A 26,162-nucleotide genomic window follows, 5' to 3' on the forward strand; every position below is an offset into this window, starting at 1 on the left:
CGTAACATAAAATGGTATTAAAATGGATGGTGATGGAGTGTTGAAGTGATACCTGCACTGACCCCCTGAAATGGGCAAAGCTGCTCTAAACCGAGGACTATTCTAATTGCACCATGTATGAAGAAACTCTGATTTGTCAGCAGTGTGAATACTGCTGTAGGGCTGTATTTGTGCTGGAGACTTGTTTCTTAGGGTAGAATATTCTGGGTTTATTATACTTGAGTTTAAAATAAATGCAATCAATCCTTCCCCTTTTTAAAAATAACTTCATAAAGCTGACATAACATTTCTTGTTTACAATATTGATGGGAAACTGAGAATGTATCTGCATAATTACAAAACATGAAACATTCCTAGAAATGTCTAGATTTTACTATTAAATCCCCCCTTTCTTTTTAGGTCTTAATGCAGAGAATGACATCTAACAAATTTCCTGTCACTCTGATTTTGACATTTGTGAATCCATGTTGTTGCAGTAAGGCTTGATATTCAGAGCCACTTCTCTCCTTTCCCTCTGTCTGCACAAGCATGTTCAAAGACTGCAGCAGAGCTGTGCTCCTCTTCTTCTTCTCATCATCCAGTACCATTTCAGCCAGCAAAATCTCACAGCCTAATTTAAAAACAAAGGCATGCAACAATACTAATGCCTTATCATGCAAGAGAATTTCTGCTGTCATATATAAGGATGCAAACTACCAGGTGCAGGTGATTTCATTTATAATTTCTATGGATTTGCTCTGCTATAACTAATCCACCATTAAATGTATCATTCACACCTCTCACAAAGCCCAGGAAATTCCCTTCCACACTATGGAGGGATGAGATGCTCACAAGTCAAGTCACCTCTCTGTTTTTAGGGGAAGAGGGTATGGGATAACTTCTTGTAGACTTGGCATGATGGTTATGGAAAACAATAAGACAGGATTAGTAGCTATCTCTTGGGGATATATTACTTCTCCCCATTCATATTGAAGTGGCGCCAAGCAGACAATAGGGTGGATGGCAAGCATTATAGAAGCAGAGAAAAAGTCAGTGTTATTGTGCATTATTTCTGTAGGAACTAAGACCTTTGTGGTGTGACTAACATAGGGATGTAATATCCACCAAAAAGACAGAGAGTGAGGAGAATGCCAGCCCTCTAAAAACTGGTTTTTAAGAACAAATCCAAACCCCATATTAAATATTTCCACTGTCCAGCAGTCAGCTAACACATCCAAAAATGAACTCACTGTCCACACAAAGGGGCTTAGCCATTAAATAACTCTTCTCAAGCTTTTGTGCTGGGTAGCTCAGATGACATACTACTCTTTGTTTCTGTTCCATTCCTTTTCCAGGCAGAAGTACTGTTAATCGCTGTAACAAGGTCAAAAACTGATATAAAAATGATTGTGCTGGGACAGCCAACCAAGTTGTGTCTCTTCTTTCTTACAAACTTCTCTGTTTTCCTCAAGGATTCTTACCTCAGCATTCAGTGAACAAGTGCTGAAGTTCTTGTTTTTATTACTCATCTATCATTCTGTTAAACCTCATGTCTCAAGGACAGAAATTCCACAACTTCTCTGGGCAATGTACTCCAATGCTTAATTATCCTGAGAGTGCAAAGCTGTGATGCATTACCACAGACACCATGCCCAAAGGAGTAATGCTTAATGTGTATTACTGTTGTTCTTTAATCACAGGCTATGTTGAGGTTGTATGGTAGCCAGGCACATTCTATTAAACTTTTGCAGTCGGATATATAGTACTTAGAGGCACAGTTTTAAAGTCTGTGACAGCTACAGGTGTGCCAATGTTAGAACTGAAATTTTCTGACTCAAACAGTTTATAGCAGCTTAAAGAACAGCATTACGAACTAAATGAATAATTATGACATGAGAAACATTTGATTGCTGGAATGAGTCTCTCTCAAAATACAAGCCTGTTAAGCGTAACAGCAAGTTCCACGTCAATATAGAAAAGACATTTAAAATTAATTCAGCTGTTGAATATTTTACCTTCTCTCTTTAAATGTCTGTATAGATGTGATCAGTCGAATTTCCATTCCTAAAAGCCTTCTGCCAAGAATAAATCCCCAGTGATGTAAAGTCTGGCATTTCTCTGATTTTGCACAACTGAAATGTTCTGCAGTAAGCATATTTCTCATGATGAATTGAATCACTGTGGCACTTTCACTTTGCTCAGTGCTCAAAGTGCAAACTAACTTTTGATTAAGTAATGTAAGACAAGAGTATGCCAGGCAGATGCTTGACCTTTGCTCATCAACTCCTTAATTGGCTGAGGTTCATGATTCAGCACAGGCATGGCCACTCTCACACTGGCTTATTGGGATTATTGCTGTAGAAGTGTGACAGGTGAGAAACAACTGATAGAGAAGAAAGCTAGTTTGAAAGTGCAACTTTAATCTCTAGGAAGACTTCCACTACAAAATACACTTTAAATAGAAAAAAAAAATAAAATCAAATTAATGAAGTACCAGGGAAAACAAGCAACCAACAAAATGTTAGGAAAAGTGACATTAGTGACAAATTACTTGAAGAGATGGGATATAGTACATACTTCTCCAACTAAAGACTGGAAGAACATGAAGAAACTTCTATTTTTAATTTTCATAACAGAATTTATACATAAATCCTAAAACTCAAGTAATGAGTCAGAAAACATATATGGCCATTTAACCATATTTAGAAAATCCCAAAACTGACAGGAACACGTTTTACTACAGCCTGCGTGGGTGCATATATGGCTGAAGTTTCTCCGTGACATTATAGGTGCTGTAGGAATATGTTTGAGCTTGGTCCTAGTTTCACTTTTGCTTGTGGATAAAGTGCTTAAAAAAAGAGAGCACCTTTGAGATGTTTTTGAGGGAAGCTCCCCAGAAAAGTGAAAAAGAGGACAAGCATCCCTGAATTCAGACAGATGGGTTTTTATTATTTCTAGTAAAAATGAGCAGTAACCACTAAATATACTGCAGAACGAGAATTCTCTTTAATATCAAGGTTCAGGAAAACAAAGCTAGTAATGTGGCTCATAAAAGCTTTTAACTTGTCATGCAATACATCTAGACAGCAAGTCTGAGCTTAATACAGTCTGCAAAGTAGCCAAGATAACTGGACATGAACGTATTTAATACATAGGAGTTTTGGCCAGACATTTCTTAAATGCATAGAAATCACTTCTGCAGAAGCTGCAGTCCAACTTTTATTCAAGGCCTGTAACAACTATTCCTTAGATAAAGGGTCAGAATGATCCTAAACTGACAGTATGTGCTGGCTGATGATGGATACATTGCACAAGTGCTGTAAAAACTCAGCATCCCAGCCTGCTTCTGGGCATACTATGGTGATAGGGTCTTGAAGCACAAAACAACATCCAGTAAATTTTCTGTGATTTTAATTTGTACATTTGTGAATCCGTGTTTCTCCAGCAGCTGTTTATATTCTGAGCCACTTCTTTGCTTGCCTTCAGTCATGCTGAGGGACTGTAGTACAGCTGTAGGAGGGCATGTCTTCTGTTCATCGAGTACACTTTCTGCCACTAGCAAAGCACTTCCTGCATTTTCAAAACAACCAAAAGCGGTTCAGTAAAGTATTTCTAGCTTCAGGTTTTCAGAGATGGTTTCAGTGCTTTCAGAGATGGTTTCAGAGGACCCTCACACTAATGTTTTAATGGTATTCAGTGGCAATCAGTTGCAGAACTTTACTTTCAGTAATCTCTTCCTGGAAGCAACCATTTAATTGTTAAAAGGAAGGGGGAGTTTAGAGCACTGTTATCACTTCAGTGAAATTCAGATCACTTTTTGACTATGCTCTTAAACTAAGTTGTGTTTCCATTTGTACTAAGCAGCTCCTGTAAGCATCTGTCATACCCCAATCTTTGCATAAGATTAAGACAGTCACCCACAATTATGTTTTTTTAATCCCCCTCCCCCCCAAATGGGATTATGCTTTACAGCCTAGATCTAATTTTGAATGCTTCTTACAAAACAAACCTTATAGCTAGTTAATCCTGTTGGATTAAAGAAGCAGCTAATCTTAGCAGTGTAGGCTTTTCTACTTTTTGTCATCTTTGAACTTTAGTACTGTTCAAACATCAGTGTGCCATGGCAGCCAAAGGAGCTAACTGTATCCTGGGGTGCATCAAGCACAGCATTGCTAACCAGTCAAGGGAGGTGGTTGTTTCATTGTACAGTGCACCTGTGCAGCCCCACCTCAAGTACCATGTGCAGTTGTGGGCACCTCAGTATAGAAAAGACATCAAACTACTAGAGGGTGTGCAAAAGAGGGTGACCAAAATGGTGAAAGGCCTCAAGGGCAAGACTCAGGAGTGGCTGAGGTCACTTGACTTGTTCGGCTTAGAGAAGAAAAGGCTGAGGGGAAACGTCATCACAGCCTAAAGTTTCCTCAAGAGGAGCAGCAGAGGGGGTGGTACTGATCACCTCTCTCTGGTGGCCAGCAATAGGACACAAGGAATGGAATAAAGCTGTGTTTAGTTTTATTTCATTTTTTCTTAGTAGGTATTAATATAATGCAAGCATGGATGTTCAAGCAAAGACTACTATGATCAGACAGAAAAAATACACCTTTTTAATATGAACTTCTAATGAGTACTCATTATGTTTATGCATTACCATGTACCTTTTAGCCCACAAAATGAAAAAAAAAAATTACCTGGTTTGCAAACAGCTGATATCTTGCTTAAAAGCACATGTACCTTTTCATCAGGCCAGTCATGAAGAACACGTGAAAGGATATAAAGATCTGCTTCTGGGAGATTATCCTTGAAGAAGTCACCTGTTGGAAAGCAGAGTTAGTACATTCCTGCAGAAACCACAGAGAAGATTCCTACAAAATAAAATTAAAATACTGCGGAGAAATGAGGAGCTTCAGCAGAGGTAAAGTAAGCAACAAGAATGAACAGGTATAGGTATGCACTGATTTGCAGATAGGAAAGCATAGTTAAAGAGCAGAACACAGGTAAGAATTCCATAACACAAAAATGAGGAGAAAGCCTAAAGCAAGGAAGGAGACATCAAAATCTTTTGTAGCCACCATGTTGATCTTGCCTAGAAAATAAAAGCCTGAGATAAGGATATGTAGCCTCTGCTCACAGTAGTACTAAAAGCATTACTAATTCATACTTCCTTATTTATCCACATTCTCCAGCCATAGCCAGTTTTTTTTTACTCCCACAGGCTTGAGAAATACAATGTCCCCATTTAGCATGTGTAAGCATGCATTGCCTTGCACTAAGACAAGTCGGGTTGGAGCAAGGCAGAAGACCAATTTCTGCAGCAAAAGAGCCTGTGCTGTGCTCTAGAATAACAGAAATAAGACAACAGATCATGTGTTACATTTACCTGATACAAATGTTACTGGAGCTGTGTGTTGTGCTGAAGGCTGAAAGTAAGAGGTGTTTGCAATGACTTCTGGAAGGTCAAATACTGTGACTTTGAGATTTGGGTATATTTGTACTAATTCATGAGCCAGAGCTCCAGTGCAACCTGTTGAAAGTTTAAGAAAGTCAAATCAAGTCTTTTCTCCCAGCATTCGCAGAAATTTTTACAGATAAGGCTGTATATAACACTAAAATAGACATCAAATCAGAATTAAAACTACACACAAACCAAACCAATTTTAAAAAAATCAAAACTTTTTGTTCTAGCAGTGTAGTGTTTCAACTTTGACACCCCAATACAGAAGGATTCAGAAATAAATCCTTCATTACTTTTGAAAGTCTTGGACATGCTAATGGACAGCAACAGCACAGTTGAAAACAGAGCTCCCAGCCCAATATTCTATCTCCTGAGCCACAAATCTTGTTTTCTGTGTTGAGCAGTGTCAGTAGGTAACTGATTGTGACAAACACTCGCTTACTTCAAACTACCCAAACCCCATTTAAGTAACTCTGCTTTCAGTTAACTACACTTAACCCTTTTATCCTGACATTACCATACCAGAAAAATAACATTAGATAGTATGACTGCAGTTTTAGTAAAAAAAATACACGTATGTTTTAAGTAATAAAATATGGAACTGAAATAAAGCTTTTCCTTTAAATTCGTATTAGTGTTCAATTACAGGCAATACCTCCTAAATCACAAGCAGATTTAAATCGTGACAGATCAAATGCTGTAGCCACGTCTCTTGCTGTCAGGTGGGCAATGCTGTGCATGGCAGCCATAAAACGTTGCTTCACTTCCTGGCTGTGATAATAGTCCTAAAAAGAGAAAAAAAAACCCCACAGTAATTGAAGTTTAGTTTCATGACTTAATTAAAACTATGTACAACCAAAGCACTAGTTACACACCATTAACATTAGAATTCTAAAATTAAAAGATCAGTTAAAAGTGCCATTGACTGCTTGCTTATCCAGCTTCTTTGCTGTTTCACTGTACTGATATTAACATTAGGCTAACAGGACCTTAATTTCCAAAAGCCCTTATTTCCTTTTATCAAGTGTGTATGAGGGTTGTAGACATCTCTAGGAGACTGGCTTCTTCAGGATCTAGAAGATTAGCACAAATTAAGAACCTCAGGATGTAGTGGGAAGTACACTTTTTAGCCAGCTCTGCTGTCAGAGGTGAAGTTCTGACACATTCTGCTCCCTCTACTAGCACTTGCCTTAAACAGGCACAAATACTTATGCCCTCAACCCACTTCACCAGGTGGCTAATTGACAAGTCTGAATCAACTCAAAGTGACTTTGAAAACAGCTCTGATTATGCAGTCAACAGACTGAACTGAATGCACATCAGCATCAAGTGAATGGCATTCTACGTGGAAGGAGTGAATGTGTGATAAGGTACTACTATCTGGTGTTAAAAAGGGACACAAACAGGTAAACAGGCTCAGAGGTTGTTCTGAGAGTAGGTTAGCTGGTTGGCCAACACTTTAGTCCGAGAATTTTTTGTCAGCACTGAAATTTCCCAGTATATTCTGTGATTGCTCCAGACTTTAAAGTTGAAGAGAACAGAAGTCTGGGACCAGTTACTACTAACTTTTGTAGATGGCCCAGTCTCCATTTGACCCTAGATCAGTTCTGGGCTCCTCACAACTAGTTTTGATCCTAATGAGAGTTTATATTACCTTAAATAAATCCTCTGCTTTCTTTCCAAAGGCTCGATGGTTCTGCCTGCTGCCTTCTTTGACAGCAGACTCCAGGTATGTGAAGAGAGGCCAAAGGTGGTCATTAGAGTGGATAATGTAGCCATGAAGTGAGTATTCACCATCTGATGTCAGATACGTATTTGTTGAATCTGTATTACTGTACCCTTATGGGAAGAAAACAATTGTAACCAGGCTTTGTTTCAGTATAACTGTTGCTTAAAATCTGAAGGCATGTCTTCCTGCATAGCTGTTAAATAGCAAGCAAATCCTGATGTTATCTTTACTGGGCAAATATTTCTATGAAATAATTCTAATAGTCTTCTTATTCTTAAAGGAGCAAGTACTTTGTTTATAAAAAAAGAATTTAGATAATGGATGATACAGATAGGTTTTCTGTTTTTTTGTGTGTTTTTTTTAATTTTATTTTTAACCAGAGTAGCTCAGTTAGACACCTAATATTTAATGGAGAGTACTAGAAGTTCTTCATTCTTGGCTGCCTTTTGCTTTAGATTACGGCTTCTCCTTCCCTTAGTTCAAGTTTTCTCCAGAATGTTTTGCCTTCAGGGCTTTCTCCTTGGTCTTGTCCTCTAACAGAGTTGAAAACCTGCTTTATTTCCTTTTCTTGACACTTTATCATTTCAAGTCTTACTACGTAAATGATGCATATGTAAACTTATAACTACGTAGAGTGGACTGGAAGAGTTAATTCTGATTCCCTCACCTACATACACCTTCATGCACTGTTCCAGTTAGGGGCACTAAAATTTAAGCTGTTGTCCATGAAAAGGGACACATTCCAGAGCACTCCTTGCAAAAACCCTGATTCACTGCTGAGGACTGTGACTCTGCATTACTGCATTAGGGAATGGAATGTGGTGGACAGAATCATAGGATCATTTAAGTTGGAAAGACCCCCAAGATCATCAAGTCCAACTGTCACTCCAGGACTGCCAAGACCACCACTAAGTCATGTCACTGAGGGCCTCATCTACACAGTTTTTCCACCACTTCCCTGGGCAGCCTGTTCCAATAACTGACAATCCTTTCCGTGAAGAAATTTTTTCTAATACCTAATCTAAACTTTCACTGGTGCAACTTGAGGCCATTTCCTCTTGCCCTATCATTTGTTACTTGTGAGAAGAGATGGATACTGACCTTGCTACAACCTCCTTTCAGGTAGTTGTAGAAAGTGGTAAGGTGCCCCCCTGAGCCTACTTTTCTCCAGGCTAAACAACCAGTTCTCTCAACTAACCCTCCTCAGCCTTGTGCTCCAGGCTCTTCACCAGCTCCTTTGCCCTTCTCTCACTCCAGCACTTCAATATTTCCTAGTGAGGGACCCAGAACTGAACACAGGATTCAAGGTGTGGCATCACCAGTGCCAAGTACAGGGAAATGATCACTTCCGTACTCCTGTTGGCCACATTATTGCTGATACAAGCCAGGATGCTGTTGGCCTTCTTGACTGCCTGAGCACACTGCTGGGTTATGTTCAGCAGCTGTCAATCAGCATGCCAGGTCATTTTCCACCAAGGAGCTTTCCAGCCACTCTTCCCCAGGCCTGTAGCATTACATGGGGTTGTTGTGACCCAATGCAGATGATACATCTGAGCTATCACACTGTTCCTTGAGACTGCCCACAGAACTGTCAACTTTTTCTTAGAAATCTGGTCAGTGCTATATTCAGAGAGCAAAAGCAATCTAAGGTTTCCTCGAAGACTTGAATGTGTTCATTAGATAAAGCCTGCCCCCTAGATGAAAAAATTCCATAACAATCCATTCCCCTTTCCCCCAAATCCAAATTACTGACAATATAAAGTTAAAACCTGTGACCTTCAAAGCAGCTCTTCCAGTCCTGCATCTCTTTCAGTACTATATGCCGTTGCAGGGAGGGGGAATTAGTCACCTTGTGGTGTTTTCTCCAGTAATCCAAGAGCAGCACATGCATCAAGAAGTCTTTCTGTTCCACATACAGAGGTTCCAACTTCATTTGCAATATCCACAGCCTTCAGTGGGCCTTTATTTTTCAGGTGATCAAACATCTTCAGCTTAGAGGCTACAAAGAGAGCCTAAATGTATAAAAAAACCCTGTTGGCATACTGTGTTTAAAAAGACTGAAATCAAGGAACCTTTTACCTAGAACTACTCTGCAGATCTACTATTTAAGTGCAACATAGTTTAACTCCTAAAAATTGCTATGATAATTACATCATCTGAGAGTTTCTTTCCTGCTATGAGGGTTTCATTATCGTAGCCAAGTAACAGAATTTTTCCAGGGGTGTTTGGGAGAGAAGGGAACTCAAAATACTCTGCAATGCAGCCTACAGATTTTGTGTGAAGACCACCTCTTTATTCCAGTATTTAGCATATCCTAATCTGTAAGACTGTCCATAAGGCCAAACATTCTTAAGCATCTGAACCAATGACAAAAGATCAAATTAAATTTGATTTACCCAAAACATAAGGACTGGAAAGCTCCACTAAGGCAGTGTAACTGCTTCAGTTGCTGTAATACTTGTCTGGTTAATAAAAATTAAGGGGAAATAAAAGAAAAATAAAACTTCAGAGCATAACTGTCCTACATGCACACCTGCTAAAGCACAAGAGTGGAAGCTCACACTGCAATCACAGAATGCATTTCTTTGCAACTGCAGGCAACTATAATGTATTTACTCAAGGCAGTCAAGGGAAGAAAAGATTTTACATTCTGTTTGATAAAAATCAAATCAAGAAAAATTTGAGGGAAGGTCTGCTACTGTGTGTGTATATATATATATATCATATCATTGTCATCCTCTTTTTACAGTTTCCTCTGTTATTCTAATGAGAACATAAAGATGGGCTTTATTATAATCCAGGCTTTCACAATACCGAGCTAACTGCATCTAGTCTACAATCATTTGGCTTTCCAAGACCTGACCAATCTTTCCGATACCACTCGGAAACTGTAAGAACAGGAAGGAGAAAGTAAGAAGCGAGGTCAACAACTTGATGGATTCAAATCACTCTTTTTACTATTTTGTAATTTTCAGGTCAAGGCGGTAGGGGGAAATCAAAGGAAAAACTCCAAAGGTCTGAGTATGGATCAGACTATGCAAATTCAGAACATACTAATCTTGAGAAAGTAGGATTTAACCCTGATCCCCTCCTGTTCTGCAACAGCAGCTGTTCAAAGTAAAACAGGTGGCAACAGCTTCACCAGGGGGACGTTTTGTTCTGCTTTATGAAGTCCTTGAAACAACACTGAAGGACCAAAATGAAACAGAACTTGAGAGCTTTTGTGAAACTAAATGCCTTTGTGCTCTTATTCTACAAGTGGAGAGATGTTGTGTTTTGTCAGATCACAGGAAGCATTCACTGTGACTGGTAATTAATTTTACAAAGATCCAAACCCTGAGGAAAAAAAAATTTCCCAGTAGATCAGCATAAAACTCAGCACTTCACACTATGACTTTACACTGTATTAGTGAGAAAAGAAAGCTTCTGCTTCTATTTCCAGCCTCTACCCCAAATTTACTGCACAAAACTAAATTCTACATCCCATAACTGTAAACAGTGTACATCATGTGCAAAAACTTGAGTCTCCATATTTTACTTAAATTGAAGAAATGCCAAACATCATCTCACCCATTCAACTACATCAAAACCCATTCTCTATAGACAAAAAAAAAGCCTCAAATGCAGCAATCTCAAGGCTGCTTTATTCCAAATCTCTCAGTACTGCTCTGCATGCCTGCAAGCAGCACGCCTACAGATCTACACTGACCACATTATGGTTTTCCTTCAGATCTGAGTACAACTTTCTGCTGTTTCAGCAAAACCATTGTTCACTGTCTGGCGTGTTTCCCTCCATCCCCCTCAAATTTGTTAAATCTTTAGTTCCAGGTTTGTCATTTCACTGCCACTTTAGCAGTTTTTTTCACCTCTTCCTAAAACATGACTGATGGAAATCAGTGACCTATTTAGAATGATTGGTGTTTATTTCTTCTTTGCATTCTTCACTATTGTCTTCACTATGTTGGAACTGAGTAGAAAAACTGGTAGCATGTAAAATGTCTAGCCACTCGTTTCTCATCATACTTGGCTGCCACACAGAGCATGTGATCTGTTTGTAAACAGTTACTTGCATGTCTCCTTCAGATACTGCATGAGTATTATCAGCTAAAGACACCTGATGAAAACAGGGTAATAAAAATCATGAAATATGAAAAAAAATAATAAAAACATGGAACAGGGTATATAAAAATCTGCTTAACACAGAATAAAAAAAAAACCCTAAGATCCTCCACGGAATTCTAGTGCTAAGCATTACAAGTTAGAGAGGAAATACAATATATACAGTTACTGTCACAGTTTTAATTCAGGTAAGATAACCATATTAAATGCTGTCTTTGCAGAGTATACAAAGGTAACTTCTTCTTTGATGTGCTTTTGTGATCAGTAAAAACCACAAAACCCCAAAAACAGCAAAAAAACAAACCCAATTTTTTGTTCTCAAGAGACAAAACTTTTTATCAAATAGGTAATTAATATTCAATAGACCAGATAAAAGCAAATAATAAAAAAAAAAACAACCAACATCTGTACTACACCAGAAGCTTCAGCTAATTTGGACTCTCTAAAACTTCAGTGGTCATTTACTAATTATTACTACAGTCCTACACTAGCTCAAGTGTTTCACATTACCTGTTATATATTGAGGTCTAATGAAACAACTGTATCAGCCAAGCATGTAGTAAGCAGGGTTTTGTTTGTTTTGGGTTTTTTCCCTTACCTTTGAGGCTCTAAATCCATCCATCAGCTCTAGAATTTTAGATGGAAGTCTTGTTGCATTTTCTGGCATGCCATTCCGATTTTCCAGAGGTACCATAAACCCACTTCTGACACTAGAACTGTTCTCAGAATTGTAAATTGATCCCGATGAACACATCCCGCTGCTGTCCAACTTACTAGCACCTTTGTGCTCTGTGAAATTTGAAGATTCACTTTCTACATCACTTAGGTTCTCAAAAGTGTCCACAGAAGGGATAGAGTCATACTTTTTATGTTGTACATTGTGTTTAGAAGGCGGATAGTACAATTCTGCTAGCTTTTTGCAGAAGTGATTCAGAGGAAATCCCATCACGTTCAAGAAGTCTCCATGAACATACTCAACTAACATTCCACCAAGAGCCTGGATTCCATATCCACCAGCCTTGTCCCTGGGGGAAATGAAAGCAAAAATTACATATATTTAATTACAGTTAAGAGTGAAGGTAGCAGAGATCACAAATACTCCAGACATAGTGCAGAGTCTGGAATAAAGGCAAATGTACTCAAGTTAAAGGCACATTAAATGTAGTAGACTCAACACTTCAATTTATAAATCACAAGATAAATACAAGGATCAGTATTCTAGTATTTCTACTAGGGGCGAGCAGCCTAAGGTGTTTATGCTTCAGACAGTCCCAGTGCCATAGTAAGCTAAGCAGAAGGGTACATCAGCTGACCGCAGTCAGACTGCATTGACATAGGTCACCCAGCATTTTCCAGGTCCTGGCTACCAAGAAGGTAACAAACTTAACATTACTATTGGGTCACGCAGCTGCATATTGACTCTCACTCTATTCCACAAGAGGCTGAAGTGCCTTAAGAATATGTTAGCTCCAAAAAGAACTGACACCGAAGTAGACATCTTAGAACTCAAATGACTGTAGTATGTATCTTGTGGATCTTAGTCATAGAAATATCTAAAATGAGGATCAGGAAGATAAGCCTTTCCTGGGGAGAAGCAACCTATCCAAATACAAAACTCAGTACTCTCCCATTAAGCACTGTCTAGTTCTTGCATAACCCTCAGATATAAGCAGAGCTGTAGTTCATACCACTGTGCTCTTACATGCCATTGTAATAGTAGTAATTTGGGGCATGAATGTATTTTCACAGAAAGTAACCTTGGAAATCTAATTTGTCTTTAGGTATAATTATGCAAATTCCACTATGTGGAATGGAAATATATACAGGCAGGTAAGCTGCAATAGACCCAACAATTTTATTGTCCACATTTAAGAAACAAGGCAGTTTGGAATGTGCTTACTATAAGATAACACCAGAATCTGGAACCCTAAGTCAGCAAGCTTTGAAACCAAAGGTCAGTCTCAGATCTATTAACTTAAAATAGTATGGAATTACACAAACTACTTGTGAAAGGAGGTTACTACACAAAGAAGATTACTGACTTTTCACCTTAGATTTGGTCAGAACCAGCTCTTTGTATTTTTAGAACTTATTCCTGGATTCCCTTTTTGATAGTCTCCTAAATGAAACAGAGGATCAGTATGCCAGCAGAAGATATTTTTGAATTGCTATGAACTGGGAAACAGGGCTTTTCTCTTAATCTTGCACAGAGCAGCAATATCTAGCTTTGTCATTGTTTAAATTATTCCTTCTTTTATAACATACCTAAGACTTACACCACCTAAATTAGAAATATTCTAATGACTAAATAGTAATTTCATTTTTTAAATGAAGTAGCAGTCCACTAGGATGAAGTCATTATGGCATTTGCTGACAGGGAGGCAAAAAACGTTGTGACCATCAAAAAAAGTGATATACTCCCAGGAAGGACATTACCACAATTGCCCACATCTGGTTTATTTTTATACAGAGCTTCATATTCTGAGCTGGATGCTGAGAAGGATTCTCTACTACAAATACAGCTCTAGTCCAAATGCATGAAGCTATGTAGTTAGTAAAAGTTCCACTGTTTTTTCAACAAGCACCTTCCATGCTAAAATCCAGATTATATCAGTATTTACACAGCTCTCAATTGTCTCTAGCTAATTTGACTGGGTTTTGTAACTGGATACTTTTATTAGCATAGCACTAATGTCAAGGCTTCATTTGTAACAGTATGCACAGCATCAGTTAATTTATATTATAATAAATACAACTCACTTTAAAAGACCTTCTGACAAACAGCAAGATCACTGCTGCAACTGAAACATTTTTCAGTTATCAACTGTTGTAAAGATACATGATTTCAGCAGGAATGTGTGCAACCTTCACCAATTTTAAAGACAAAATCAACAACAACAAAAAACCCCTATGATCAGCCAACAAACAAACCCTCACACAATGCAGCAGGAATGTGTGCAATACCCACTGTTTTTTCCTAAAACACCCAAACAGCACCCAAAACCTAACAGACCCCCAAACGAACCAACCCACAACATACAATGGGAGGAAAAATGTTAACAGACGTAAAATGGAGGTAACTCTTCCAAATGTAACATTAAAGGACATTTACTTTTTTAACTGTAGAATTTGAACAGGCCACAAGAACGTATAACCATGTATACAATATTTGTATTGTTCAACTGAGTCGATGAAATAAAACACTTCTGTAGTAACAAGCACTTTGGCTCCTACAGATAAAGGGAGATGCCTGGTTGTGTTTTAGGTAGGTTTCCAAAGGCAAGAACACATGTCTGACAATATATGTGTCTTAGTCCATATAGCCATAAATGTAGAACAACTATTTCATACAGACAAGTCAACTGTAGCAGCATGACGTGAAAAAAACAAGGTTCAAAGTCAATTCCAGTATAAGAACAGCAAAGCTCTCTCTACTTCTGTAATCCTACACCAGGAAGATTTTTGCGCTTATGCTCTCAGAGCTGATAACCTCTAAGCTATCCATGAGTTTAGTTATGCTGCAAGACTGATTATTTGCAAAATCTAAATTATATGTCTGCTATAGCTTTGAAAGAAATAACTATTGTGATAAATCATACAACGGAAGAAAGACATTTACATTCTACATTTATTACTTCATAGTTAAGTCTGAAATTGTACAGCTCCAGCTTCTGTAATCACCTCTTTCCCAGAGTGCAGTAGGGTGCTTTGATTTCACTGCCACCATTCAGAACAAAGTTACCAAAACCACACAGAATCTTCAACTGGAGGCTGCTAGCAGAGATGGAGGAAGTTGCTCACAAGGGAAAGATTACAAAGTGCAAAGTCGGGTCAAAGAGGTGCGCAGAAAAGAAGTCTATTCATTACACAAGTCCAAAACTTCAGATTACTACAGTCCAGCCTTTTTGTACAGAGCAAGAAAAGATCTGCCAGCCAGCAGAAAACCCTTGGTTGGAAAGAGAAACAGGAATAAAACAAGGGAAAGGCCATCTTTCTGAAGCCAAAATCTGAGGGGCTTTATAGCCTCATCACAGACTACCTTGAGTCAGTGCTCTTTTCTCGCTCCTTATGCATATGTTAAGTCAGCTATACACTTTTACAATTAGTCCCAGAGTCATGAGTGACAGACTTTTGAAATACTATATGCCAATTTTGTCCTTCCTATAAAAAGAACTCTGCCCAATCCAAGCATCACAAAAGAGGCAATTTTCTTTTAGTTCTTAATGTGATCATTGATTTTTATGTTTTCAGAAACTTAAGTAGCCATTAAAAAATAAACAAATGGTAATTTGAACTGCAATAGTGTTTAGAAAAACCTGTATGCACACAAATGTGTAAGTAGTATGCATGGATGGCCACGGTGGAGGGGAAGAAAAAGCCCAAACAAAGGGAAAAACCCATAAGAGACTTCACCTTGCTGTTTTGCAAAATTTAAAAAACATATATTTAGTAATTTTTTCCTAAGGCCAGAGCAAACTCTTCCTATTGTCTTGAAGACTGATTGGCTTCTGCTTCAGAGAGTAATGAAATACATTCTCTGAAACTCTGGTCCCTGAGAAGCCCTTGCTGTCACACATCCTGCTTAGCAGAATGAACAGAATTACCCAGTGCTGCTCATGAGCCTTTTTGCTTTAGGAAAGAGCTGCTAAAGCATTATTTTCTTCAAGAGGAAATAATCAGAATATCACAAAATATTTTTCAAAATTATATTCTTCCTAAAAATCCATGGTCATTTCTCCTTCATAAAGTTGCAGTTTGATCAGCTGCATACTAAAGATCACCTTCAAAAAACCTACTAGGAATTTCTGTTACAAACTGTGTTCTTGCCAAAACATTCTTTGTTGCATAATCCAATTTAGCTTCAGTCTCTGTAATAAGCTGGGAACCTTACATGTTCAGAAAAATTGCTCCATTTACACATAAGCACTCAAAATAAATTCTAAATCTACAGTGGTTCTTCTTTCCCCAGTGAAAAGTGACAGTGTTGTTTTATAGCACAAATGAATTTAAAAAACACCATGATTGATATTCTTACACAGTCAGAATTGAAGTTACAGAGCCAGAATTTCACCTCCAATCACTGGATATGCCATCCATAGTGCTAACTATGGCCTGATTTGCCTTCACTAAGCTTCAGCTAACACAAGGGAAAGCCTTTTTGTCTTCAAAAAGTTCTACAAAAAAAACCCAAAAAACAAAATCAAAATAAACAAAACAATCTAGTCAGCTTCATATTAGGAGTAGTCAGATATTCTGTTCTCATCCTATTTATTCTGGGGAATCAATGTTGTCTGTAAGTAATTAGTATATTACAAGTGTAGTGGAAACATGGAAGTTAAGAGATAACTGTAGCGTAGGAACACATATAAGCTGGTCACAAGAATAAGTGAAAATTTAGCTGTCGTTCCTTGCAGCAGAGCAGTGCTATTTTAATAAACTAAACCAAGTTCTAGTTTCCTTCAATAAAGTTCTCCAATACGTAGTCTATTCACCTTTTTTATAATGAGAACTATCCATTGTCTCAGGTATCCAAGCTCCCTGAATGCCTCTGTTAACAGAGAGGTAATTGTATATTGCATGAGTACTTGCTCTAATCCAGATCATTTCAACAGCCTTCACTTTCCGAATTTCTTAGGGTACTAAAAAGGTAGTTCACTTTCCCTGCAGCAATCAGCTCTAGACAAGAAGAACAGAATACCTACCTTGCATCACCCATGCTATCATTTATCAAATATTCACAGCAAACTTTCGCAGAACAGGGGACAAAATGGTTTTATGCCTGTAGCTAGTAACATACCCAAAGGCCTGTTCTAAATACTGTGTGATAGCTTCTGGGTCTTACTTACATTGGCTCCCCACTATGAATGTACTCCCACAAAAGATCTTCAGACAGGTCAGAAAATTTTACTTTAGTCTCTTCATAGAAATCAGTGACTTCCATCTCTAGCTGATTATCTACAGAAGGGAAAAGGTCTCATTAAAAACAGAAACTGTAGTTTTATTTTGTATAAACAACTCAGTTTTATTTTGTCATCTGACATTTTTGCTTGGGAAAAAATAAGGTATTACACAGATGCATGAAATGACTAATAATGCTCTTTAGGGACAATGCGCTCAACTTTCCCAAGAAAGTGAAAGCTTGCATTTTCAACCTCCACAGCCCTGTCTTGGGACACTTCCTATGTGGGATGCACTCGTAAATTAACAATGCTTATGCAGAACTATTTATGGACTCCTAGCGTACACATCCAGCACTGAGAACAAAGAAGGCTACAAACACCCTTCTAACTTTATGACTGTTGTCAAAGAACTCTTAAAAAAACTTCATAGTTAAACATATAGCTGTTATAAATGCTTGAATGTGGATTCACATCTACAATGCAGACTCAGGCATCCAGCAGTCCCATCAGTAACTATCAGTGTAATTTTTGTATTGTCTCTCAAGAAATAAGATTATTTCTGTATCTAGAAATGGCTAAGAGAAGACCAGAGGTGCAATAATAAACTGTACACCTGGGTGTGGATCCTGTTGCTAGAAAGAGATGAAAATCCCATCTGTAACATATATGTGGTGCTTAACAATTTTAATTATAACCTAAAACTAAAAATGTATTCTGCAAAACTCAGTTGATTGAACCCCTTGGGGAAATATGCAGACTTACGGTAATTTTATTAATTTGAATATCATATAGCTTAAATCTGTATATTTCAAATCAGATGTGCTGTCACAGCACCTGTAGTACAGTTGTGTGCATTTTTACTTTCTTCCTAAACAATTATTATTCTTGCTGTATAGCTCATAGGAACCCCTTGATAAGATGTTTTATTTATTTTGCAGCAGCTCCCTTTCTACAGTACTAGCATATTAGTAGGGGTGCTGGATGACTGACAAGAATTAGGAGCAATCATTTCAGTAAACATTAAAAGCTGTAAATAATTTGTCTATAGAAAGACTATGTCCAGTAAAATTTCAGAGAAATGACCCATGCAAAAGTTCCATTAAAAGAATGTTGGCATAATTATCGAGGAGGTCTCTCAAACCAAACACTCCTTAAATTACATTAATGTTCTTATAAACCCCACTTGCTTACTATATAAATTATCTGATAAGGAACACAAACATATTGCTTCCTACAATTCATTAACAATCTGAGGCATTAAGCCATTATTTCACTCATCGCCTAAAGCTTCCCTTATTTACTTATAAGAGAAAAAAACAAGCAACTGCTTTTATACATCAGCTAGTGTAAACAGAACACAGGAATAGTTAATATAGTTCGAATCTGCCCAGCCCCACATTTTGTAGTGCCTTACTTGAATTTCATTTAGAATATTCCCACAGTTTACACTAGTCTTTTAATTAGTCCTATAGCTTTCAGAGACAGCATTTTTGAAGTGTACTGTATTTTGTCATCCTCCTTCCTGTGTGAAAATTGAATACAATGAAAAAGCTGGCTTTTGTGAGAAGTTTTTAATTTACATGTTGATAAGGTAATTCTCATCTGAACAGGAAGCCAGTTCAGACTATGTATAAAACATTTCCATTCTGTTTCTTCACTTGTACAAATCCTTATAACTTTTAATGCAAACACTGAGTTTTAATAAAATTACACATGTACCTTTACTGCTGCAGTGTATAATAGCCACTCCTGTGAAAACACTGTGCTCTTTCCCATTCAACCTGTGAGGAGAAAAAAAACCCATGGTTTAAGCAACAGTTTTAAGAAATCTGCCATGTGCAAAAATGTTCTACATGATTATGTTACTACAGCCTGAAAAACAGACCATTATATTAATATATATGTTTGATGTATTACCCTAAACAAACACATTATTTTTATCCCAATATAGGTGAAAAGACATTGACAAAACAAAAACATACTGTAAAGAGATTCAGACATTTCAAGTCTCCAAAATCTCACTTGTACTGATGTCCCCAGCAGTCTATGATATCAGCTTATTTATTGTAAACAGGAGGAAGTGACTATTTCTAATGCATAAGAAAAAGCCAGTCAGCATAAACACTACTCTTGCAGGCATCTTCACTGAAAGCTGGCAATGAATAGCTAGGTGATGCAACTTAGACCAAACATCTGATAGGCAACTAGAGGTTATGTACTCATTTCTTCCAGAGTGGCCCCAGCGCCAATCCCATGCCAAGCCAGAGGAACAGATGCAAAGTGCAGAGGAAGACCCTCCCACGAGCTCTTTGGTAGTGGTTCTAGAGCGCCACATTGTGGCCGATTCCTTTTGAGAGCTTCATGTTTTTAATTTAATGTGTAAGCAATCGGAGTGTAATAAACAGCATAAGAACCTGAATCTTTGAAGAGAGTAGTTAAGGAATAGTCTCCTAAATATTAGCCAGCTTATTTGATGTAAACCATCTCACACTCTTACTATCCCCCCTAGGATTCTACCTAATTAATTGTAAGATGAAACAGTGAGCATCTGTACTTCATTCTTTGCATATAGAACAAATTTAAGAGTACTAAAGGGCTGAATTTTAAGTGCATTTCATACCCATGATTAAGCAACTGACCTACTGAACTTAGGCAAAAAACAACCAACCAACCAAACAAAAACCAAAACAAAACGAGAGAAAACAAAAATATCAACCAACCAACCAGCCATGGAGCTCTTCATATACACCAATGAATCTGTACAGCTCCTTTTAGAACAGCTTAACATGCACATTTGGAATCTTACTTAAAACTACAGACCTTGAGAGCATCCTATATGCATCTTGCTTATCAACTGGTTTCTCCAGAATTTGTTCATCCACAGACTAAAACAAAGATAGAGAAAGTGTGAGGCTTTTTCTTACTTTTCAGAAACTGAGGTCGGAAATTATATTTGGACAATAATTTCAGCCAGGGCTTCAGACACGAGTCACTGAGTAGAGCAAGAATCACAGGTATTTTGTCAGAACAGGTGATTTATTACCGAGCACATAATGAGTGCAACACTCTACACTCCAGTGGCTGCAGCTCTCAAACAAAAGGGTAATTCAACCTCTTCTGTCCTTAACCTTTCACTGTCTCTGTGGAGATGACAGGTATAAAAGTGATGCCCACTACAAGGCACAGCACTGAACAGTTCACATGATCTGGACTTCTAGACAGTCAACAGCTGCCTGAGAACAGAATTTCCCTTACATACTAGATGATCCAAGGCAATACTGAATGTAATATTAGTGTATCTGCAAAAACAGCAGCAAAGCTTTTAGTACTCAGGATACCAAAATCTGCCTTGTTGGGAAAAAATACCCTAAAACCTACACCCAGAAAACCCATGAGATACATCATATTGCAGGTATAACTTCTCAGTGAAGTCAGCTTTCAAACTTTAAAGATACAAGAATTTTCCACACTTGTCATAAATTAAAACAATGCTAAACCACAGAAGACTTCTTACCACAATAGTGTCTGCTCCTATGACAACATCAGGTGTTCTTAGGTGTTTCTGCAAAGGCATAAAAAAATAAGGTATTTCTCAAAAGAGGAAGAAAGAACAAAACCTTTTATAACTTATGGTAAGAAAAAAAAGTTTGCTAGTTTACAGGTAGGACTCAGCACTGGCCTGAGAACAAGACACTCCTTTTGTAGTGTTTACAAAATAGTAATAATTTATGTCACCATAAAAGTTAGGAAAACAGGAGGCATGAACAGACCATTCCTAGGTCATGATTTTGCATAAATACATTACTGATGAACAAATACATCCAGGAAAGAACTACCTGCATTCTCAAAAGTCATTGTCTTCAAGGTGGCAGGCAGAATTCCTTTAAAGAAAGTGCTAAGTGTATGGAAGCCAGGGAATACAGCCCTCTAGGATTGTTCTTCGAAGACGAGTTTTGCTAAAATAGGGAACACATACTCTCCATTTTGGGGTATTGAGAGGTAGGAGTATAAACTTAAAACCTGTTCTGTCGTCATAGCTGAGATTTGATTGACTTGCATGTTATGAGATACATGGTTATTATTTAACACAGCAAGACAGGAAACTTGTCTGCAACTGTGATCATTATAAAGAGTTTGCAGGGAGCTGATTTTTCTATAGAAAGGCTGTTGAAGTGCTTTAAATAAAACTAATTCCAGGCACCATTAAAAAAAAATCCATTTTGAAACCCACTGAATTAGCATTATCACAGCATAGTGTTTTGCAATGAAAGGCCAATATAAGCCAGTTAGCAAGGCTGGGTTTAAAATTCACTCTCCTAATGTTATACCATTCTCTGAAAAGAAGCTGACAGAAATCTGGATAACAATTTACACTGGACATCATGCAATATTTGTTCTGAAGATCGGTGACTTCTGGCAGCACTGTTGGTTTAAAGTGTTTAAAATTCCTTTTCTGACATCAGTATAGGTTCAAACAAACACACTCCTCTCTTCCGGAGTTGTATTATGATACATTTTGTGGGACCTTAATCAGCTAGACTTTGAAATAGGTTCTGGTAGAGAACAACCTTATGTACTCAGAGTGATCACAGCCAAGGCAGAAGTCAAATATGCCATTTATAGTGTAAGTTGTATCACTGGTTTTGACAATAATGAGGATACAAAATAGATGCAATGACTACAGAACCTGAAATCATGTCAGCTTCTCCTTTCTTAAAAGAAAATTGCCTGTTTCTTTGCCCAGAATGCTTTAAAACTGAATTTGTCTTCTTTTTCTGCTTTCCCCCAGCACCTCTACACTCTCAAATTCTGAGCCTGTTGTGGTTTAAACCCAGATGGTAACTCAGCACCACACAAGTCACTTATTCACCCCTCCCTCCTTTTCCCCATGCCACAGGACAGGGAGGAGAATCAAAGGAATGTAAAACCTAAAGGCTGAGATAACAACAGTTTAATAACTAGTGTACAATACATTGCTAATAATAATGATAAAGGAAATAACAAGGGGAGAGAATATAAAATTAAAAGGGGAAAGGATAAAAAGAAACCAACAAGAACAGTAGTGATGCGCAATACAACCGCTCACCACCCACCGATACCCACCCCGACCTGAGCAGCGATTTGGTCCTCTGGGTAACTCCCTCCAGTTTATATACTGGGCATGACGTGCTGTGGTATGGAATACCCCTTTGGCTAGCTTGGGTCAGGTGTCTGCTTGCTCACAGCTTCCCATGCTCCTCGTCACTGGCAGAGCATGGGAGACCAAAAAGTCCTTGATCAGGGTAAGCATTACTCAGCAACAACAAAAACACTGGTGTGTCATCAGTGGTGTTCTCAGACTAAAGTAAAAAACACAGCACTGCACCAGCTACTAGGAAGAAAATTAACTCTATCCCAGCTGAAACCAGGACAGTTATACTCCTGTCACAACTGTTCAAATCTAACTACTGTTCAATGAAAGCTACAGCAAAGCCCTGGATTCACATCAGTGAGTTTTTCCATAGAGTATGCCTCCATAGACAACAAATACTTGGAGTGCACAACTGCCCAGCCATACACCTGACTGCTGGAAGGAACTATGGAGTGCATGTATCCAAAGCAGGCATAGGTGTGTTGCTAAGAAATGTCACTTCTGTTTGTGGCAAGCCTGAGCTGCAGTCACAAGTCCTTCTTTTGTTTTGGTGAGCTAATTTCATGAAGCTATCTTTTACAAATGACAGAACAACATGCATTTGTCTTCAGTGGGGAAAGAGCACTCAGACACCAACTAAGAAATACATGCAAATTAAGATGAAAATCTCATTGCCAAAATAGCTGGTGACTTACTACGTGCATTCTGTTTGCTACTTCAAGAGCTTTCTGTTTTGCTGTTTCCACAGCATATTCATAAGGGGCTGCAAAATACGACTTTTCGAGTGTCTCCTTAAACCAGGATGGAACAACCTCAAACCGCAGGCCCTGTAACAAAGGAATGCAATGCAGTCAATTTGATCTTGTTATCAAAGGTTGCTTCTATAAAAATCTAACAATATAAAACTTACACATTTCAGAGACTATTCTGATACAGGGTATTTTTGACTGAATTCATCCACTGCACTTTACTTGCATTATCAGTAGTACACACTCTTACAGGAGATTTGCCACCCACACTTTATGTGTCATTATACATGTGATATACAGAAAACATGGGACAGTTTCTGTGTGGTTTTGTCAAAATCTCCGCTCCTCCCCACGTCTTGCCTCCAGGGTATACCTGTAAATTTACCACATCCAACAGGCACACTGTGCTTCTATTAACTTCGTGCATGCTTGAACCTTGGTGCTTGCCCAAGTCTCTGTTCTGAAAATAATATACCTCTTCCTATTTAAATTCAACCTCTCCCACAAAGAATAACAGTAGTAAGCAATCTAAATCTGATGTATTAATACGCAAGTGCCATTTAAAAGCTCCCTGCAGCCTGTCCGTGAGGTCAGCATGTGCTTCCATGGAGCCTGAATGGTCTGAATGATGGATTACAGCTTCCTTACTGTCCCAAAAGGGCCCTGAAGAATGAATAAGGGACAGTTACCTATTCTCCCATCTCTCCCCATCGTAATACTAATCCCATGAAATTTACATTTCAGAAGCTGAAGTAAAATTTTCACAAATTTTGGTATTAAATAGCTAAAGGGGGGGGGGGTAATGGAAGCACATCTTTTAATTCATTTAATCTGTTGTAAGATCTTCCAAATTTTACTATTATATAGAATCAGAGCATAGTTAGGGTTGGAAAGGACCTTAAGACCATCAAGTTCCAACCCCCCTGCCATGGGCAGGGACACCTCCCACTAAACCATGTCACCCAAGGCTCTGTCCAACCTGGCCTTGAACACTGCAAGGGATGGAGCATTCACAACCTCCCTGGGCAACCCATTCCAGTGCCTCACCACCCTCACAGTAAAGAATTTCTTCCTTATATCCAATCTAAACTTCCCCTGTTTAAGTTTTAACCCGTTACCCCTTGTGCTATCACTACAGTCCCTAATGAAGAGTCCCTCCCCAGCATCCCTGTAGGCCCCCTCCAGATACTGGAAGGCTGCTATGAGGTCTCCATGCAGCCTTCTCTTCTCCAGGCTGAACAGCCCCAACTTTCTCAGCCTATCTTCATACAGGAGGTGCTCCAGCCCCTGATCATCCTCGTGGCCCTCCTCTGGACTTGTTCCAACAGCTCCGTGTCTTTTTTATGTTGAGGACGCCAGAGATAATTATGCTGGCATTTTCCAGTCTGAGCAAGTCTTCCATTTGGCTGATCACACCACCCCCCTGTCAGCAGGATACTTTAATCCATTCTCACATTAACCTTGATGATAAGTGAAACTGACGCACACTGATGCACACGGTACTTGCTTACAGAGGAAACCTGACCAAGAAATACTGGTATTTAAAAAACAGTACCATTCCTATGGAAGCTACCGTGCACTCAGAGGCAGCTGTTCGAAGCCCAACCCTGGGCCTTTCTGCCTCTGCCCAGGCCGGCAGGCGGGGCGGCGTGCGGAAGGGCAGCCGGCATTGCCCCGCAAGGCGCGGGCTTGTGCCGGCTCTGTGCGGGCTCTGTGCCGGTGGACCGGCGGCCCGAGGGGCGGGGGACCCTGCAGGCCCAGCCCGGCGCTGAGCACCTGCACACCCTCAGCGCCTGGGACCGGGGGTCGAGCTGCAGCACCACTGGCCTTCTCCCCCTGCCCAGGCGAGGCGCGGTGGGCACTCACCACGTTGGTGAGGATCTCCTGCCGGCGCGGCGAGGCGCTGGCCAGCACCACCCTCTTGCTGACCAGCTTCCCCAGCACCGGGTGCAACACCATGGCAGTAGCTCCCCGGCCTACCGCTCCGCGCACGTTCCGACAGGCCTTGAGGCCGGCAGCGGCCTTATATGACTGCAGGGCCGCGGGGCGGGGTCTGGCTGTGACAGTCCCAGCGAGCAGCAGAGACAGCGAGGAGGGAAGGCGGGGCAGCCTGCCGTAGTGCGGGGGGAGGAAGTGGTGCCCACTCCGCTGTCTGCGGGTCCTGGCGGTCTCGGGCTGGCGGATGAGTGCGTGGGGAGCCGCAGCTGTACCAGCGATTAGCTGTACAGCACCAGCGCAGGCTTAAATAAAGAGGGACAGACATCGGGCAGATTCCGTGTCGTAGGAGCCACGTTTAGCACCACACGTCCGCGTTCCAATAGTTCTTGAATAAACTGAAAGAGGATAGATTTAGATTGGATATAAGGGAGAAATTCCTCACTATGAGGGTGGTGAGACACTGGCACAGGTTGCCCAGAGAAGCTGTGGCTGCCCCATCCCTGGCAGTGTTCAAGGCCAGGTTGGATGGGGCTTTGAGCAGCCTGGTCTAGTGGAATGTGTCCCTGTCCATGGCAGGGGGTTGGAACTGGATGATCCTTACGGTCTCTTCCAACCCAAACCATTCTGTGATTATGTGATTGCTAGCGTTAGCGAAGAGGCAATAGCATTCATTTCTTTTTTGGTCAGAAGGATCTATGATCATCACCTGATTTGATGCAAATCTTAGATAACCTCTATTTGGCCTTTTAAGCAAGTAAAGTCCACTATAAAAAGATTTATTCCCAATAAGATAAATACACATTCAGCAGTGAGTCTGAGTAGTGCCAGCCAGCACACGTGCTCGGACTGTGACACATGTATATGTGTGTGCATGGCTAGCCACAGAGCACGCTCAGACACAAACGGCATCAAAAAGATCAGTGTTCCACTCACTGGCTGGTCAGGACAAAGGTCTGGTAGTGGAAAAATACATGCGTGCAGACACACATACATATCTAACTACCCTGTCATATGCAGTGTGGACCCCTCCAGTAGCAGAGCTCAGACAGGGCTCCTGTGGGAGCAGGAAGGGCTGGAGCAGGGGGCTTTTTTTGCCCCTGTGGGGCTTCTGGGGTACCCCCACCTTTGAGCCTCCTGCTGCTGTCGTGGTGCATGGGGATCATGC

General features: G+C 39.6%; 1 protein-coding gene across 2 annotated transcripts; it reads right to left on the reverse strand.

Annotated features, from left to right (window-relative positions):
* Nucleotides 1-188: 188 nt before the first annotated feature.
* Nucleotides 189-25,071, reverse strand: ASMTL (acetylserotonin O-methyltransferase like). Of its 2 annotated transcripts, none has more exons than XM_005151409.4 (13): nt 24,926-25,071; nt 23,006-23,137; nt 20,694-20,741; nt 20,000-20,064; nt 18,899-18,960; nt 17,126-17,234; nt 11,878-12,304; nt 9,010-9,172; nt 7,086-7,270; nt 6,087-6,216; nt 5,357-5,500; nt 4,668-4,790; nt 189-610 (listed from the first exon to the last, which is right to left on the reverse strand). In XM_005151409.4, the coding sequence occupies exons 1-13, from the start codon at nt 25,016-25,018 to the stop codon at nt 396-398; spliced, it is 1,896 nt and encodes a 631-aa protein (XP_005151466.1). In that variant the 5' UTR covers nt 25,019-25,071; the 3' UTR covers nt 189-395. The 2 variants fall into 2 exon arrangements, with proteins under 2 accessions (XP_005151466.1, XP_012985083.2); XM_013129629.3 differs by lacking the exon at nt 189-610 and adding an exon at nt 2,967-3,549.
* Nucleotides 25,072-26,162: the final 1,091 nt, after the last annotated feature.

This window comes from Melopsittacus undulatus, chromosome 2 (genome assembly GCF_012275295.1).
Source record: "Melopsittacus undulatus isolate bMelUnd1 chromosome 2, bMelUnd1.mat.Z, whole genome shotgun sequence".
Classification (NCBI taxonomy): Eukaryota; Metazoa; Chordata; class Aves; order Psittaciformes; family Psittaculidae; genus Melopsittacus; species Melopsittacus undulatus.

What these genes read in the sequence shown, in the direction of transcription:
- ASMTL (XM_005151409.4), bottom strand. Translation starts at nt 25,018, where the DNA reads ATGGTGTTGCACCCGGTGCTGGGGAAGCTGGTCAGCAAGAGGGTGGTG. An exon ending in AAGCAGAGGATTTATTTAAG is followed by an intron (nt 6,217 to 7,085) that starts GTAATATAAACT and finishes TTCTCTTTTTAG; the next exon opens with GACTATTATCACAGCCAGGA. An exon ending in ATCTGCTTGTGATTTAGGAG is followed by an intron (nt 5,501 to 6,086) that starts GTATTGCCTGTA and finishes AACTTTCAACAG; the next exon opens with GTTGCACTGGAGCTCTGGCT.